Source organism: Sarcophilus harrisii, chromosome X, assembly GCF_902635505.1.
Source record: "Sarcophilus harrisii chromosome X, mSarHar1.11, whole genome shotgun sequence".
In the NCBI taxonomy this organism is placed as follows: Eukaryota; Metazoa; Chordata; class Mammalia; order Dasyuromorphia; family Dasyuridae; genus Sarcophilus; species Sarcophilus harrisii.
This window is the reverse complement of record NC_045432.1, coordinates 39,943,306-39,961,120: the sequence shown is the minus strand read 5'-3', so window position 1 is coordinate 39,961,120 and position 17,815 is coordinate 39,943,306. Positions and strand designations below refer to the sequence as shown.

The 17,815-nt window shown below is 38.6% G+C and overlaps 1 protein-coding gene across 2 annotated transcripts; it reads right to left on the bottom strand.

Annotated features, from left to right (window-relative positions):
• Nucleotides 1-1,199: 1,199 nt before the first annotated feature.
• HTATSF1 (HIV-1 Tat specific factor 1) lies at nucleotides 1,200-17,347 on the bottom strand. 2 transcript variants are annotated; one of them, XM_031944469.1, is made up of 10 exons: nucleotides 17,137-17,347; nucleotides 16,733-16,918; nucleotides 13,359-13,548; nucleotides 12,736-12,783; nucleotides 11,594-11,748; nucleotides 9,949-10,112; nucleotides 8,875-8,974; nucleotides 4,439-4,528; nucleotides 2,619-2,756; nucleotides 1,200-1,669 (listed from the first exon to the last, which is right to left on the bottom strand). In XM_031944469.1, exons 2-10 carry the CDS (start codon nucleotides 16,907-16,909, stop codon nucleotides 1,397-1,399), a joined length of 1,335 nt encoding a protein of 444 aa, XP_031800329.1. In that variant the 5' UTR covers nucleotides 16,910-16,918; nucleotides 17,137-17,347; the 3' UTR covers nucleotides 1,200-1,396. The 2 variants fall into 2 exon arrangements, with proteins under 2 accessions (XP_031800329.1, XP_031800328.1); XM_031944468.1 differs by having other exon boundaries at nucleotides 17,184-17,347.
• Nucleotides 17,348-17,815: the final 468 nt, after the last annotated feature.

The window sequence follows — 17,815 nt, the reverse complement described above, 5'->3', positions numbered from 1 at the left end:
TTTCAACTTTTCCCCTCCTTCCCCCCAACCCCTCCCCTAGATGGCAGATAGTCCAATACATGAAACTGTCTTTAAATCAACTTTTAAGTACTGTGGGGTTTTTTTTTCTGTTTTAGAGGTGCGTTTCCTACGTACAAAAATGACTGTTTTTTGAATATAATGTTTTTATAAAGCTTTGCTTTAGTAATGGTCAATATTAAGAAACAAAATAAAAACATTTGTTTTAACCTACAACCAAGCTCAAGCACTGGGATTAATTTTGACAGAAAGGACAGCTCCTTAGCAAAAGTATAGAGGTTGGTCCCTTTCAACTCTGATGACTGATACCTTGATGATCAAGCAGGCTTGCAGTTTCCTATCGCTGTATGTTATTCTATCGTATAAGCCAGAACAATAAGGAATTTCATAATGTGGTTCTCATTTAAATAAAAAGTCAACAGCATGCACGACTGGCAACCAAGATAAAACACAGCTTGTTGATTGCTTATTTCTTTATAAAATTTGCCTTGTAATTTGAATATTAGCTTGGCTAACTGTGGTGACCATAAATGCATGGTTTGAAGTTTTGAGATGTTCTTCCTTGTATTCTTAACTCGGATTTGTGGGTAGTTTAAGATTAAAGGCTTTGAGTTGGAAGGGATTGTCTGAGCTTATTCAAGACAATTCTTGCTGAAGTAGGAATCCCCTCTCCAGCAGTCATTTGCCTCTGCTGAACTCCATGATGGAGAATTCATCACGAGGGGACCTTTCCATTACTGGACAGGCTTCATTGTCAGTAAGCTCTTCCTTAAACCAAATCAACCAGGAAACACTAAACTAAATTCAAAACTAAAAAAGCCCGATGAATTCCATATAGGTTACAATGCAAGTGATTAAAGCCAATGAGGAGATGATCTTTAAAGATTTTTCAACTGCTCAGATCATTGTAACATTATTAAAATTCCCAAGATTACTAAAAAAATTCCCTTGGCTTCGTAAATCTGGATTCTCTTCCACTTTCTCAAAAGCCCCATAATGACATCATTATTGCTACTCTGATTAGAGTGAAGGCAACACTTAAAGTAGCAGCTTTCATTTCATATTACCAGTCTATAAGAATAAAAATGTGATCGTCTCTTTTGCAAGACAAAGTGGACATTTTTTGAGACCCTACTGGGTAATATTTTATTAGGCGCTGCAGTTACAAGGAACAGCACACATTCAAGGTTCTAACAAGATTTTTATTGTCCTGATGTGGTCAGTCAACAAATATTTTGAGTTCCTTATTAAGTAGTGACTTGAATAGAAATTACAAAACTGCTAAGTTAACATTTATTTGTGGAACACTACTAGCAATTGCCCTGAAACTTGGAAGAAAAAGCCAACAAATCTCAAGTTATAGAGCACATGGAATGGGTTACATGTGTTCCATGTCTTCGTTATCACTGCCTCCAAGGCTGCTGTCAGTAGACTGAGTGCCATCATCATCAAAGGTTACTCTCTTTTGTACTTTTTGTTTTTGCTCTTTTGGTGTACTCTTCTCTGGGGCCGTCTTCCCTGATGCCAGGATCCCACTTCCGGAAGGAGATTCAGGATCTGATGAATGAATTTCTTTCTGGATGTTTGGATGCTCTAAAAAAGACTCCCAGCCTTTCAGTCTTTCTTCTCTCTCTCTTGATGTCTCTTCAACCTATGCATAAATAGAAAATGTCATTCAAAGACACTTCAAGCCAAAACAAGTGTCTGCTTTCCATGTGGTGCTTCCAAACTTACTATGAGGTACGACAGTTACCTTAAGTAACTCAAAAGTAACAAGAACCATCAGAAACAGCTCAAATAACTAACTTCTCCAAAACTAGGATTACTATAGAATACCATGGAATAGTTTATTTTAATCATATCACAGAGGCCGGTTATAGTGAAACGAGACATGCTAATGTAATAAAAAAGGATACCAATCTAAAAAAGTATAGGAGATTGGAAAGGGAGTTGACTTTACTAGTTTTTTCTACAATGTATGAAATTTATATAGAAGTTAGTATCCTGATAAATTTGTGGAAGAAGTACATAAATATTAATAATAAATAATAATGAAATCAAATTCATAATCTGAGAAAAATCTAATCTCAACTCGGATATCTGATATTTGGTATCTAAAATCTGACAGAGAATCAGTTTCCTTAAATGGCCCTTGAGCACTCCAAATACTTCAACTGAAATTGAGATAACTGATTTAAAAAAACAACAAAACAACAGCTTATAACCCCAAATAGAAAAAAAAATGTTGATTCTATATTGCCACTGCTTTTACCTCCCATCCATCCATTCCATGCAAGACTTAAAATTTAGTTTCTACTTCTTTATTTTGAACTTTCATGGAAGATGACTGTGATTCATACCCCTCATACCTCCCAATCCCTCCCACAAAGTCACATATAGAAAATATTAATGAAAATGACTTATTAAACTGATTAAATAGAACCTACAGTCTTAGTGTGAAGATCTACTATAGTAAGTCTCCTTATGTCAAACAAAATTCTGATTATTTTTTAATTCATCATTAATATCTTACCTGAATGCAAGACATAGAGAGAAGATAAGTAGAAGGAAAGAGGAGCCTAGAAAGCTCTAACTCTCACCTGGTAATCGGTCACACCATCCCATACTTGTACATTTAACTGACGACCACCAAACCATCTCTCATTGAGGGCTTGTATGCAGAGATCGGCTTCTTCTGGTTCCTTGTATGACACAGAGGCCACACCATCTGGATGTCTCTGTAAAGGGACAAAAGAAGGCATGATTAAAATGCACCATCCCCTCCCTCAACTAATCTAGGTGGAGGAAACAAAAAGATTTCAAGCACTTTATATACACTCTTAAGACCAATAATGTACAGTCTATTCACTGGCACAGTTCCTGGCTCTCTTCCCTGATATTTGGCCTCTAAAATGGGGACTTAAAGAGTGGCCAGCTTGGGTGAGATGGATCTGCCCTACCCCCTTTCCCCAGAAACTTTGTTTTTGAAATTTTCCAAATTATTTTCTAAAGAGCAGTGACTAAGCAAGAGTTGTACAACAATCAGTGGCAAAAGTTACCTGCTCCCTAGATCACCTAGAGGTTCACTCTCCACACCCCTTAACAATTTCTCAAGGCTGAATGTACAGAAAAAAGGGCTCTTTTAAGTGAAAAGCCTTATGTGAAGGCTGGCAAAAGATGGGAAGCAGAGAAAGGAGAATGATTCGTAATTGAAAGGTAGTTTTTAACATTTGTAATTCTATTTTAATTTTAGGTTTGGACTTTCTTTTGGAACCAAGGCAGAAGCTGCTCCAGTTGTTTCAGTTTCTTGGTAAATGGGAAGTCGCATGCATAAGAAAGCCAAGATAAGGAGAGAAGCTGGCAAAGGAGTAAGTACTGACTTAGAAGGGTGTCCTCCCTTCTAAGTAACTGATTACTCCTCAGATTTAATCTTCTGTCTTCCTAGTAAGAAAAAAACATCGCAATAGGAGAAGTTGCTGTTAAAAACAAGAGATCATATTTCAAAGCATGCAGGTGGGAACTACAGAGTGAAAACATTGTCCTTTGTCAAAAGACAAGGTCAAGGGGAAGTATGCAAAATAAGGACACTGAGTTTTTCCTGTCCTTTCCTGAACCTGATCAGAGGTCTAGCCCTTACGTTGAAGGAAAATTATTTAGGCATGTAAAATTATTGCTAATCAATGCTTATTTCTTGACAAGCACCAGATGGAGTGCTGGTACACATTGATAAGTCTCATCTGATTCCTTATAGGACATATTTCATTTTTTTTATTGTCATGCTGTTATTTCAGTTATGTGTGACTTTCTGTGACTCTATATGGGGTTTTCTTGGCAAAGATACTGGAGTGGTTTGCTATTTCCTTCTTTAGTTCATTTTTCAGATGAGGAAATGGAGGCAAACAGGGTGAAGTGACTTGCTCAGGGTCACCCAGAGAGCAAGTGTATGAGACTTCCTGAGTTTGAACTCAGGAAGAAGAGGCTTTCAGACTCCAGACCTGGTGCTCTCACCAACACAGCCCCACCTGAGGGTCCCATAGGGCACATTCTTATGACTAAGGAGGGGAAGTGGCTGGACCTGTGCTTTTCCTCCTTTAGGGAGCTCCCAGATGAGGAAACTCCCTCTGTCAATATAAGTTGGGACTTTGTGGGCAACTTCTGGTCTTTGAGTTGCCTGGAATACTGAAATATGAACCAAGTTTCCCTAGGATGCCACAGCCAGGACTTGGTAGGGGAAGGAGCCTAGTGCAGGCCTTCATGGCTGTGGAGACAGACCTCTTCTCTCCATTAATTCTCTTTATGATTAGATAAGGAGGCCTATTAAGTAGAAAGGGATGCTAAACTCCGGGTGCACATTAAAGCCTGTTACCCGGAAAACTGATTATTTTCAAGTAATTTTTGTCCAATTGGGTCATGCACTTACATCAAAGACAAGGACCTTCTTTACTTGCCCAAACTTTTCACATTCTGTTCGGAGGTCTTCTCTGATTTCATTTAGCACTAACGGATCCTCCTGCAAAGATTGCACATGGTTAAACACATTTCTGACTCAACTGTAAATCTTTCAGAGCCATTTCCTTTGTTGAACGAGGAAAGGAAACTAAAATATACTATTACAAATATAATCCGTTTTTATAAAATGGTTTTGATATTTACGATTAAACCTGTTTATGGTTTAGGACAGAGCAAAATGTAGGCTTTACCTTTCTCTTCAAAGTCTCTCAGGTTTCAAAATTAAATATAACACAAAAGTAACAACTGCAGAGAAAGCCTCATTCGAGGATCCACTGAATATCAAGAGAGGTGTCAGACATGTTGGTCATTACCATAAAAAATTTCCTATCAGTAGAAATATTCTCCAAATATTTTTATGGACAAATCATACCATTGTAACTATACTAACTTCTGAAACATTACAAACTCTCAGCAAACTCCATAGTAATATCGAGAGAGCAGTCAGACCATTCACACTGAAAAGTATGAGCAGATGAACACAAGTGTTGCCAGCTTTTAAAATGCAGCTGGATGTGCGGTCTGTAAAATTAGCCTATCGATAAGCATATCCCGTATGAATGCTAGACACATATAATGATCTGGACCTAGAATTAAAAGGAAGTGACCAAGAAACTGCCCAGTGTTCCTGCAAAAGCCCTTCTGCTTAACATGAGTATTCCTTGTGATGTTGCTACTTGGCTGAGATTCCTAGATTTAGTGGTACCAGGTACGTGAGGATGATAAAGAATTCAAAGGGCAATGATGCCTGAATAGTGAACATAAGTAGGCTGGCGTGTTCCCACCAGTGACTGGTGTGTGAGGTAGCCTAGGAGATATGGGAAGGCAACATATGGCCAGAAAAGAGGGCAAGTTGCTCCCACAAGGAAGATTGAGGCAATGGTGCTGTGCATCTTCCAAGACATCAAAAGGTTAAATCCTCCAGTGTGCTGGGAAGAGGTGTTGAGGCACGTTTGTTTATATAAACGTGAATGAGAGAGAATGAGAACTGGAGGGACATTTGCGTTGGTTAAATGAGTACCAAGATTATGAAAATGACACTCATATGATCTCCATGCAGTTTTCCACTTAAGACAAACATCCAAGGACAGAATTAGAAGGGGCTAAAGTAAGAAGATATGAGGCTCTCATTTGACAGATGAGGAAACTAAGGTTCAGAGAGAAATGATTTGTCCATAATGCAACTACTTAGTGGCAGCCCAGGCCTCAACATACTCCATTGAAGGTGCTTTCTACCATTCCATAGGTGAAGAGAAAAAGTCATTAACCTATGTGTCTTCAGTTCCCTGCCCTGCCACCCCTAAGTCTTCCCTCTTGCAAGCCCATTTCCTTGGCTTTGGACCTGTTCCCACTCAAGTCAGACTCCAGCTTTGGGTGCCTACTAGGAGACTGTAGCAGTGCTTAGCATCAGCAACATTGACTAAAACCTCACACTCTGTAGCCACACTCTCCTTCGACACATGTAGGATTCTATTGACGATACTGCCCTTTTTAAATAAATGACATTTGGGATAGATTCTCTTTTTATAGAAATTACCAAATGCCTAATAGACCAGTAAATAAAGGGGATACAGTTCTTAAACTGCCCATCACTTTACTGGGTTTCATTTTAGAACTCAGTCACACTGAAAAGAAAAGGATCTGGTTGTTATAAACTACAAAGGAATGAAGTGATGAAAAAGCATTTCTTAAGTGCCTGCCATGGACAAAGCACTGGGAATACCAACAGAGAAGCAAGACGGGCCCTGTTCTCGAGGAGCTCATGTTCCAATATAGGAGACACATTCTGATCCTCAAAAAGAAGGAGATGATAGAAGAACAGCTCCACAGAAGTTCTGATCAAATGGCCTCCTTGTAGAGTGGCAACTTCTTAAAGAGTGATGACAGAGTCCAGGAGGACCAACTCAGGACTGATTGCCTGTGTGATGTCTGGGCCCAGCCTTGCCAAGTGCCACCATCTCTTTTTGTTGCTATTTTTCCTACTGGGTGGGGGGTGGATGGATAGGGGGAGTCAGAAGTGGGAGTTCTATTAACAGAAGTGACAATCTACCAAGGCTTCAGTTTGACGAGGCAGACAGAGTACTCACTGACAAAAGTGCAAATCTTTGAAGCATCACAAACATAATGAAAGTTCTAGAGCAATTCATGTAGGAGCTGCAAACATATTAAGAAAGCACCAACATAGCTTTGCCTCAATGTTTCTTGTCCTGGGCTTGCAGAATCTCAGCATTGGAAAGAGATCTCAGAAAGCAGCTGGTCCAACCAAGAGAGCCCTTTCTCCTACCCATACCTGTGCCCAAATCTGCAGCCACACAGGCAGTAAATGGCAGTAGCAGGATTTGCACTCGGATCCTCTGACTTCAGATCTTTGGGACACTCTCTGAGAGACTTGCTTCCAGGCTGACATTAAGCCATCACTGACTGATGTGTGTGTGTGGGGGGGTCTGGTTACCGAGCCACTTGTGAATCCATCCAGTTGTGCAATGAACTAGCCCACTTCTCATTTTTCAAGAATAGCACAAGATAATTCATCAAGTGCTTTGATAACCTACAAGGGAGTTAGAGCTCCAGCATTCTACTAATCTCTCAGCTTAGTAACTGGGCAAAAGGAAATCGAGCGAGTCTGGAACGATTTTTAGTTTAGTGACTTCAGTTCGCTTTACTGGTATCAGGAAGATTAAGAAAAAAATTATAGTAACCTCCTTTATCAGAAAATGGATATTTCATAAATTACTATCTCTCTATGAAATGTGAAAATGCTGCTTAAAACAACCACCACCACCACAACAAACTTCTGAGCAGAAAGAGCCCTTAGATTAAAAAGAGTTGAGACTAAAGTCAGATCTGAGTGATGTGGGAATTGCTCCAAAATCCTGCAGTAAAAAGCTTCATAGCTATTAAAATTTCAGAAAGCTGTCTCTAGCCACTTATTATTTGTTTTCCAGCCTGTGTTTTCCCCAGAGAACTGGTGGTATTTCTTTTTTCCTGATGAGGACATGGAAAGGGAAGCTGCTACCCCTTAAAAAAGTTCTAGTTGGATACTCTTAAGAGTGAGGCTGAAATACACCCACTGTTGCTAGACGTCAGTTTTCAATCTTTTCTTAGAGCGTTTTGTCAGCTGATGTATTTTTAATAAGGTTAGAAATTGTATATATAGAAGGTCCTCTCAGAGAAAATTAACATTTGTCATTTGCCCTCATGTTAAAAGGTATTTTTAAGTGCCTTACTTCTAACACCCTTCAGCTGTCTGGTATATAAATGTACCCCAAAGGGGAGGGGAGGCACTTGTTACTTTTGGAAACCCCTACCTTGTCTCAATCTTAGCTTTAACCAAGAATGACTGTGCTACTAATCTTTATTCTTTAGGAAATGCAACCTTTCTCCAAAAGCAATCTAGGAAAAACAGATCTATGTCAAACACCCGCAACAGAAGAACACAACCTCAAAATGCGTTCTGACCCTTTTAAGTCATTTGTCAAATATGCACACCAACTTGTAAGCTGGTGTAATGAAAGCAAGGGAGGTGAATGCCCAAAAGTACAGCAGCCTCTAAGTCAGGAGGCACCTGGCTAGTCTTTGAACTCTGACATGAGCAAAGGAGAAAGTGAATATCTAGAAGGTCACAGATCAGAGGAGCCAAGATAGGGAGCTGGAAAGGAGCTTGAGGTCACTGAGTCCAGCCTTTTCATTCTATCTAAGAGGAAAGCATAGGGATGGGAAAAAACAGTTTCAAATTTTGGTTCTACTACTTTCTAGCTTGTGACTTTGGGCAAGTCCCTTTATCAAGCCGGGCTAGGGAGTTAGAAGTGAAGATTACTAAAGTCCCTTCAATAGTTTTACATACTGTGATCCTAGAATATCTATCTACCTGGGTCTTATGTACCACAAAATCTCCTTTGTGGCTGTGAATTTTGGGATTCTCTAAAACTAGTACCTCAGTAAGTAATGGGTCCTAATACCTCACAAAATTGATCTGTGTCCAAACCCAGCCATTCATCATTCTCTGTAAATCTTTTAATGACAGTTTTTCATTGCTTTCTCCAGTGAATTATTTGAGGCTTTAAGTTGAAGCCTAAGCAAAAGGAAAGCTGGATTAATTTCAGAGCTCTGCCATTTAAATTTTTGTGCCTCTACTACTTCTACATGTGAAATCAGTCAGTTGGAGTGAAGGGGGCTTTGGAATTCTCCAAGAAAGCATGATGCCCCCTGTGGCCCATCTTCCAGGCTGCTGCTGAGTGATATTCAGGAAGGCACATGCTCACTCGGTAAACTTTAAAGAACAATATGAAGAGAGCGATTCTCAACATGATAGCAAAGTTTCTGCTAAGAAGGACTGAAACATCTCACCTCAAAATCCTTAGGATGGAACATGTTCTTGATAATGACAACACGCTCATGCCGCATTCGCGCTGTGCCCGTTTTCTTCTCAGGCCACCAATCTAGCTGTCTAAAAGAAATGAAGCAAAAATATGAATGTAGCTTTCTTTTCATGTTTGCAAATATTTATTGGAGAAAAATCTTATTCCTTAATTATTCTCCCTCACTGGGAGTGATAAATGTTGCCTTTAAAGCAAACGCAAATCTCTTTCCTTCAGTTACCATTCATCGGAGACCATTCAGAATGAAAAATAGACATGTCTGCAGGTCCTGAGTGTGGCCCAGGCCTGCTTTTTGCAGAGCCACTCCCATTTCAGAAAGTTAGTATTTATTTGAAAATGCCAATATCATTTGTGAAAAGAGCTTCATTACACCAGTAAGTGTCTTTGAAGTCTCTTCTAGTTACACATACATAACAAACTCTTCATCTTGTACTCAGATGCTTCCCTCATGAGACACTAAGGAATCATGGAGCTTATGGCTAAAAAACTGTGCTCATCTTTGACTTTCTATGCATTGATAGCAAATTCACCAATTTCACTATAATTTTAGAGTTCCTCCCAAATCGATACAAATATATCATTTTGACAACTTTCTAAAAAATAACAAGATTTTTATGAAGTTTCAGTTTCCTAATGATTTCCTGTTCAAATTTTGGTAGTTGCATTTTAATTACCATCAAATTACCCTAATAAAGAATTTCTTAGGTTAAAGAATATAAAGCACTTATCTAAAGCACTTTAAAAAATCTTCTCATATTTCTATTGCAAATAAATAGGATCTATTTCTACCACTGGAGGGGGAAAACCCCAATCTCCCTGTTGTTAACATACCCCTGTAAGATTCTGGGTCATCTCTCTCTAGCTCTCTAGGAAAGAATGCCTTTGCACAGATGGCATTTATAGGAAATCAAGTGCATATGTCTGGAAGAATAAAGCAATGCAATTCCAAAAGTGCCAAAAGTTGTTAGCATGTTTTAGCCATGCTTAATGTGAAACACTGTGCCCAAACAACAATGCCTACAGAAAAAAAGTCAACACCAACTTTTGTTGAAGAGACAGCTTTTTCTTGTAATCTTTGCATTTCTTCTTCTTCTTACTGGCGTCGTATTCACCCTTGAGCTGAAATTTTGCTTTTTCAACATGCAGTCTATAGCCTCTGATTTGATCATCATCCAGAAGCTTTAATGCTAGAGGGACAGATTCTTTCTATGTGAAGGTAAAATAAAATCTGTTACATTCTATTTTGAAACAAGAGAAATCATAAAAATTTTTTCCAAGAGAGATGTACATCCCAGAAACATACACCAACAATGTAATTCGATATAATAATGTAAAATAAGGAACTAATTTAGTATAGTGCAAAAAACAATGACTCTTGTGTCAACAAACTTGGTTTCTAGTCCTGTTTTCTGACACTAATTAGTATGGCCTTAACTTCCTTTCTCATGGCCTCCTTTTTCTCATCTGTAAAAAAGAAAAGGGTGGTTAGATGGACTGTATTATCTCTGATATCCCTTATTGCATTAAAATTTTATGATCCCGATGTCCAAAGGCCCAGGTAATTTGCTAATATCGTTTGTTTTCCAATTCCTATCTAACCTGGCTCTTATGAACAGTTGAAAACTACAAGGTGCTTTTTTATGCAAAATAAGTTTTACAGTGTTGGTTCCTATACCAGTGGAGAGTACTGTTAAAAGTACTACTTGAAGCTTTGAAAGTAGACCTGCAGAGAAATGAAATGACAAGAAGGACTCAGCAACACTCTGCCTGAAATATGATGCTCTGATACCCGAGTTCCTCCTGCCTAGGCTCTGCTTACTGACCTCTCTCTATTCAAGCTGCCAATGGAGCAATTTTCTAAGTTCTCCATTATCTCCAAATCAAGTTTCTTAGAGGCCCCATTTCTCCTCTAAATATACTATTGGGTCCAAACTAATCCCAACAGGCATTTATGCATACACTGATAAGAGTTTAATAATCATGGAATCGACTTGGAAAATATCTATAAATTTCCTTGGATTTCATTGCATAATACTTTTAATACTTTGGGGGTGATTTCTAGATCCAGGACCCAGCTCTAAAGCCCTCACACTATGTAGCATTTCTTCTCTGACTGTTCAACCCCAGCCCCACTTGGATGCCCCTTACCCCACTCTACATGTACTCGGCATGCTTATGTTTATTGGGGGGGAATGTGGCACAGCATTATTTGGTTCTTCTTAATGGCAGTCTGCAGCTACTATCAAATTGCTGTATCTCATTCTCTTACTACTACCATTGGACACCTAAGTTCCTCAAGGAGAGGGTTTTTGTCTTCTATTTCTCCCATCTTCTCCAGGAGGTGCTAACCCACTGTAGCTTACAGGTGGGTGTTCTATAAACATTTGTAGATTTTGCCATTGTTTTCCCTGATAGGTAGGTCCATGTGACTATTCGTCAACTCCCAGTTTTTATTAACTACACACTCCCTTCTTTGGCTAAAAAATGCAGTAAACATGGAAGGTACAAGCTCCTTGTCTGTCTAGCTAGACAAGATATATTCACTGACACAGTCACACACGCAAGCTGAAATTTGAGTTTCGCTTATACCTCGATCATGATATTTCTAGGTAGTGGACATCATTCATCGAAGCTTAGTCTTAAGTCATAAGTTAAGGTTCTCACTCCATGTTATCTATGTAACCGACCTTCAAATAACAGCAAAGCCCATCTCCTTTCAGATTTCCTTGTTTATCTTTATAAAGTTTGATTTTATATTCTTCTGTTTGAGGATCTTTCATGATAATGCCACATTTGGACATAAGCTGAACAAATTCCTCCTTTGTAATGTCTGGAGGTAAGCCTGCAAAGTTAACAAAGACACTGCAATGGATTTCAAAAAGTAGACTATAGCTATGGTTCTCATAAAATCTGCTTCATCGGGGCATTCCACCAATTAGAAATGCCCATGAACTTATACTGTACCGTCCGTTCAAGAACATTCATGGGACACTTTCACTTGACTATTTTAAAATAAAAAAAAACAAATTTAAAATATCACTCTTATTCATCAAATTAACAAAAATAATTAAAACAAAATCCAATGTTTGTAGGTATTTTGTATTCCTTATATACTCTTACACAATAACATATACTTTCATTTACTGTTTTTTTAAACCACTTCCATAGTTAAGTAAAAAGCTAATGACTCAGAAGGTACAGAAACTGAGATTTTCATAGTAACTACATTTTGGAAGTTATACATATAACAAAATTAAACTAATATATCTAGAATTTAGCTGCTCAAACTTTAGAATGGCTAACTCTATGCTGAATCTCAGTCAGATAGGATTTTCTCAGGAAGACCTATGTTATTTACTCAAATATATGTGTGTATATATATATATATATATATGTTTCAATTGTTTATCCTGTCTCATGGGATCTAGAGGTAGAAGAGACCTTAGAGATCACCTAGGACAACCACTTCTCAATCACTTCCCAAGATGAAAGAAACTGAGGCCCAAAGAAGGCAATTAAGTGGTCCGCATGCAAGTCAGGGTCCGAGGTGGAGCCCAATGTCTACTCCTCTACTTCACCTAACACTAGCTCTTCATATATGTAGAACCAGTGAGTTTATAGAATAAACTTTGATTGAGATCCATATTTTATAGTTGATTTTTCCTATTACCAAGTCTAACAGGAAATACACATTTCTCACTGTGGATAGGTTTCCAAATACAAGCATGCCAAACTTTAAAATAAAATACAGACTCTAAGAAAAATAAAATTATGTTAAAAATCAAACTTTCTATTATAATATAATGGAAGATGCTCTTTTAGGACTTACCCGTAACATAAACATTTGTATTTCTGTCCTCTTCAACTTGAAACCATCCTAAAAATTAAATTAAATTTTTGAGTCCCAGAGTACACAAACTTGTTAGGATGTTAGTTTCTCTTAGTTTTCCAACATCCCAGATTTAAAGCTGGAAGGTTCTAGGTCAGTGAGTCCACTTGCCCCTTTTATTTTATAGATGAAGAAGGTGGCCCAGAGTGGTGAGGTGACTTGTAGGTGGGGAGGGGGTAGGGAAGGTGATGAGTATAGGGGCAAGAAGGATAAGGATCCAAACCCAAGTCCTTGGGCTCCAAACCAGCATTCTACTCTCCCTGCTACCCTGCACTGGCTCTCTTAGCTTCAACATATCTGGGAACTTAGATCATCATACAAAACAATTCAAATCCTTACCCTTCTTTTCAAAGTGCTTCTGAGCTGTGCAATTTATTTTCAAGGAATTGATTTGAAAAGGGAAAGGTGGGATTATCTTGATTCTAAAAAATTCTAACAACTATTTTAAAAGACTTCCTACTGCTATTTCCCTAAAAGTTATTGCTATTCTCTAAAGATTGAGGGTCAAACAAAGTTGTTGTTTTTTTAAGCTATCACAGTTTCTAAAATAGACAGTGGCTTACCAGGTTCAGGCTTTCTTTTTTCTCCTTTCTGCTTTTTTTCAATATCTTCTATGGATTTTTGTTCAGTAGGTTTCCCTTTAGCTTTTTCACTCACATCAGCTTTAGTCTCTTTTTTTGTATGAGAAGAAGAGGGACTATCATCAGAGAACCCATAATTGGCTTGATATGTAGCAAGGAAATCTTCAGATATCTAAAAGGAAATTCAAATATGTAAATACATGTAACTTAATTCTTCCCTAAATCACAGTATAACAACGTATGGTACCATAGATGGGTTTCTACTAATGATGGTTATAACAGTGAAGAATACAAAAGCTAGACTACTTGAACATGTGGAAAGCATATGTTAATAACAGACATATCCGAACAAATTTTGAGCCACTGACTATCAGGGCACTTCTGAATTCTCTTGGTCATTTCTACTTTGTTTCATGTATTGTATCATATTTACTTTTGTGAATGTATATGAAAACATTTTATCCAAATGTGGTTTTTCATTAGAAACTTTGTATACCTTATTGTGTATCTAATTTATATTTTAATGTATTTAACATCTACTGGTCATACTGCCATCTGGGGGAGAGGGTGGGGGGGTAAGAGGTGAAAAATTGGAACAAGAGGTTTGGCAATTGTTAATGCTGTAAAGTTACCCATGCATATAACCTGTAAATAAAAGGCTATTAAATTTAAAAAAAAAAAAAAAAAACTTTGTATACGAGAGCAATGGGCAAAATGTGGCCAGGCCGAAGTTAAAATTGGCAGTTGACCAAGTTTTAGCCACAATGTAGATTTGGTCATATATATGTGCACGTACACATGCTGTTGTATATACACAGGTATGTATTATATTTAATCTGCATATTTATTAACTATTTAATAATTTGCAATATATTCAGAGACTTAGAATGGTACCCTGGCTTAGTGTTCAAGACACTGATTCAAACTAAATACTAGTTTTGCCTCATTATTATAAAAATTGTCACTTTATTAATGTGTTTCAACCTAAAATGAGATCAGTGCCACCAGGTTATAGCTATGTACAGGTATCTTGTAGGTAAAGTATCACTGCACAATGGAAAAACTACAATGATATCTTCATACCAATCAGTTCTTTAGTCCAATCAATCTTAGGAAAGAGGGAAAAAATAAAAGCTAAAAGTTTATGGAGAAGCAGACTTATTTTGCCTTTTTTTTTTTAACATGATGAATAGATCAATCAAAATTCAGATTACTGTGAAAGATCCTCAAATTTATTACAAAAGTACTCAAGGTACTCAAACAAGATGCCTGAAAAAATGTGAAAATGAACTAGCATTATAAAAATAGAAATTGAATACAAACAGAACAGGAGTTACTAAGGCTCAAAGAAGTTTAAATATATACATAGGGTCTCTAAGATCTTAATAAAGTTTTTGGCTTTCTAAAAATCTTTAATAAAAGAAGAAGTAGGAGAAAGATGAGAAGAAAAAGAAAGAGGAGGAGAAGAGGAAGAAGGAGAAGCTATTAATAAACATAGCTTAATACTTAACTAAGACTTTGGAGACAACCTGTATTTACATAATTAAAACTTAAGTACCCAAAATGGAGTTCTTGTCATTGTAGATTTTCACAAGCCAGGCAACAGGCTCTTGAGACTATTTTTTACATCTACACAGGAATCATAGTTTATTTTTTTTTTCTTTTTGTGGTATAATTTTAATTTTTTTCATTCTGAACTTGAGAAAAATTATCATAAACATTTTCATTTTCAAAAAAAGATTTTTTTTTTTTTACAAATTTACAAATATTCTACACGTATCCTTTACAAAGTATGGTATATGAAAATATACAGCTTGCTTTTTATTAAGTATACACTCAATTCAGCATTGTAATTTCAAACCACCTTGATTCTGTTACTTCTGAACTTCTTTCTGATCTCTTCTGTTTATTTTCTTTAAAATTTTCATTGATGTTCTTTTTGTTTGTTTGTTTCTAGATCTCATGTCCCTAATGTGTTCCACTTATCAACTTTCCCTTGTGTTAGCCAGTATCAAGTAGTTGATAACTACTTTTTATAGTTTGAGACCTAATATTGCTAGGGGCCCTTTCTTCCTATTTTTTCCCTTTTCATAATTTCCCTTGAGATTCTTGATTTTCTAGTCTTCTAGATGAATTTCTCCCCCCCAGCTTTATAATAATAAATTATAAAAACAACTTATAATTACCCACCAGTAATTTAATTGTTATGGTACTAGATTAGTAAATTAATATAATAGTATTGTCATATATTGCATGATCTAATCATACTATTAGACCATATTAAGGTAATCTAATTGTGAATAATTATTATCTTTCCAATTGAAGTCTATCTTTATTTCTGTAAGCATGTTTTACAAGTATATACATATAATGCCTGTTTCTTCCAAATATCTGATCTGTTCTGTGGTCATCAAAATTTTTTGTCATTAATTTTACTTTATTTTCAGTTCCACATTCTTACCCTATCCCTATACCCTTCCCAGGACTCATACTTAAAAAATTTTAATATTCACTGTCTTGATTTTAGCGCCTTCCCTCTCTTAATTAATTTCTATTTATCCTGTGTACATGTTGTTTGTAATCTATCCCATTAGATTGTGAGTTCCTTCAGAAGGAACTGGGTTTTTTGGCTTCTTTGTCTCCCAGGGCTACAAAATAAGTGCTTAAGAAATATGTTTTAACTAATTTGTATGAATACACCGTTTTATTTTATCTTTTTCAAGCTGGAGGTAAAAGCATTTCTTTCATTTTTGGAAGCAGCCAAGCCAAATCCAATACTGCTTGGAAAAGATCCACACATATAATTGGAAAAACTCATCATCTAAGTTTCTAGACATACTCTTAGTTATATGGCTCAGATATTCATGCCTAGGGACAAAAAGCAGAAAGCCCCTTCGAAAAGTTCATTGCAAGGATGTTCTTAAATTGTAAGAATTGTCCAATCAGTCAATTATATTTTATCCTAATCCAAGACTATTGCTTCGTTCATCAAACTTTGCAAGTTTGTAGCTTTTACAAAACCTAAATTGAAAACCTGATCTCCATGGATTCAACCACTAGCTAGCTGTTTCTGGACACTGTTTTTTTTGTTTGTTTGTTTGTTTTTTTTGAACGAGTCATAAACTCAGGAAGAAATACAATTGAATGAATGGATGGATGAAGGAACGAATGAATGAATGAACTGGCAACAGAACAAATAGCAGCCAAGCCTGGAAAGTTAGATTACCAAAGGCGAGGAACTGTGGAAATGGATTAGCTAAGAACCTTAGAAGATCAAAACGAACAGCAGCAGCCGCTGCTTCACGTGAGGTCCCATGGCCAGCCCCTTAGCCCAGGCGCCCTCCAGCCACCCATACCTTGGGAAACCATGCCTTCTTTTCCAAATCCCACTCGTAAGTGGTGCCATCGGCTTGGTCCACATAAGTGAAGGGGTCGCTGCCCTCGGGCATCCGGGGGCCCTCCTCAAAGAGTTTCTGGAGTCTCAGCTGTTCCTTGAACTGATCATAGTCTTCGCGCCGGCTGCCGCCGCTCATGTCTCCCCGCTCCCAGAAGGGGTGGCCAAGAAGGAAAGGCCGAGATAAAGTTAGGGTATCCCTTTCCCGCCACCTGCCTCCCGCAACGGTCTCGATCACCTCCAAAGGCCCCCTCCCGGCTCCGGGCAGGAATTCTAAGGGAAGTCCCGTTTCCCGAGTCACACACTCCCTTATTCCCATCCCTATCGCGGCAGGAGACTCTCTGCTCTCCGCGCTGACTGGTCTACCTGAGAGGGATGGATCCTGAAGTCTGGTCCCAGGGGAAACTTCTCACCTGGGGAAAGGTGGACCCCAGAGCACCACAGTCGGGAGGAAAGTGAGGGGCGTGCAGGCTGTGACTAAAACTCTGTCAGGACGTCCCGAGTGCCACCGTCCAACTGGGTACCACAGGTCCCCGCCGTGAGCGAATTCTGCCGGCACCAATAGTGTGGCATTTCGGAGAACTCTTTCTCGTTGACCCGCCTTCTATGTGACGTAGAGCACTCCTATTGGTTCCTCTGTCAAGGGCGGGCCGCTCGGACTGATTGCTTTCCGGTTTGGGCTCGAGCGCCTAGGTTCCAGTGCTTTTGCTCGCTCCCAGCGGGGCGGGGATGCGCGCTCTGAGTGTCCCGAGTTAGGCGGGAGGGCCCCGGGGGCATTCCGCGGCAGGTCTTTAGGCCGGGCGGAGCCGAGGGGCTTCTGGATGACGTATGGAGCGCGCTTTAATATACCTGTGATTAGAGAAGGACCCAGGGCTACCTGAGTGGGCGGGTGACTGTCAGACCGAGGAATCTGTCTGTGAAAACGAGGCTCCCAGAGGCCGCTGGGGGTCGGGGAGAAAAGAGCCACGCGCGCGGGCCCGCTGGGGGGTGGGGGGTGGGGTAGAAAGGAAGGAGGGGAGGGAGGGAGGGGTGGGGGGTGGGCTTC

Coding starts and splice junctions, on each gene's coding strand:
- HTATSF1 (XM_031944469.1), bottom strand. CDS start 16,909: ATGAGCGGCGGCAGCCGGCGCGAAGACTATGATCAGTTCAAGGAACAG. Junction 12,784..13,358: donor AAAAAGAAAGCCTGAACCTG/GTAAGCCACTGT, acceptor TTTAATTTTTAG/GATGGTTTCAAGTTGAAGAG. Junction 1,670..2,618: donor ATGGTGTGACCGATTACCAG/GTGAGAGTTAGA, acceptor ATTTATGCATAG/GTTGAAGAGACATCAAGAGA.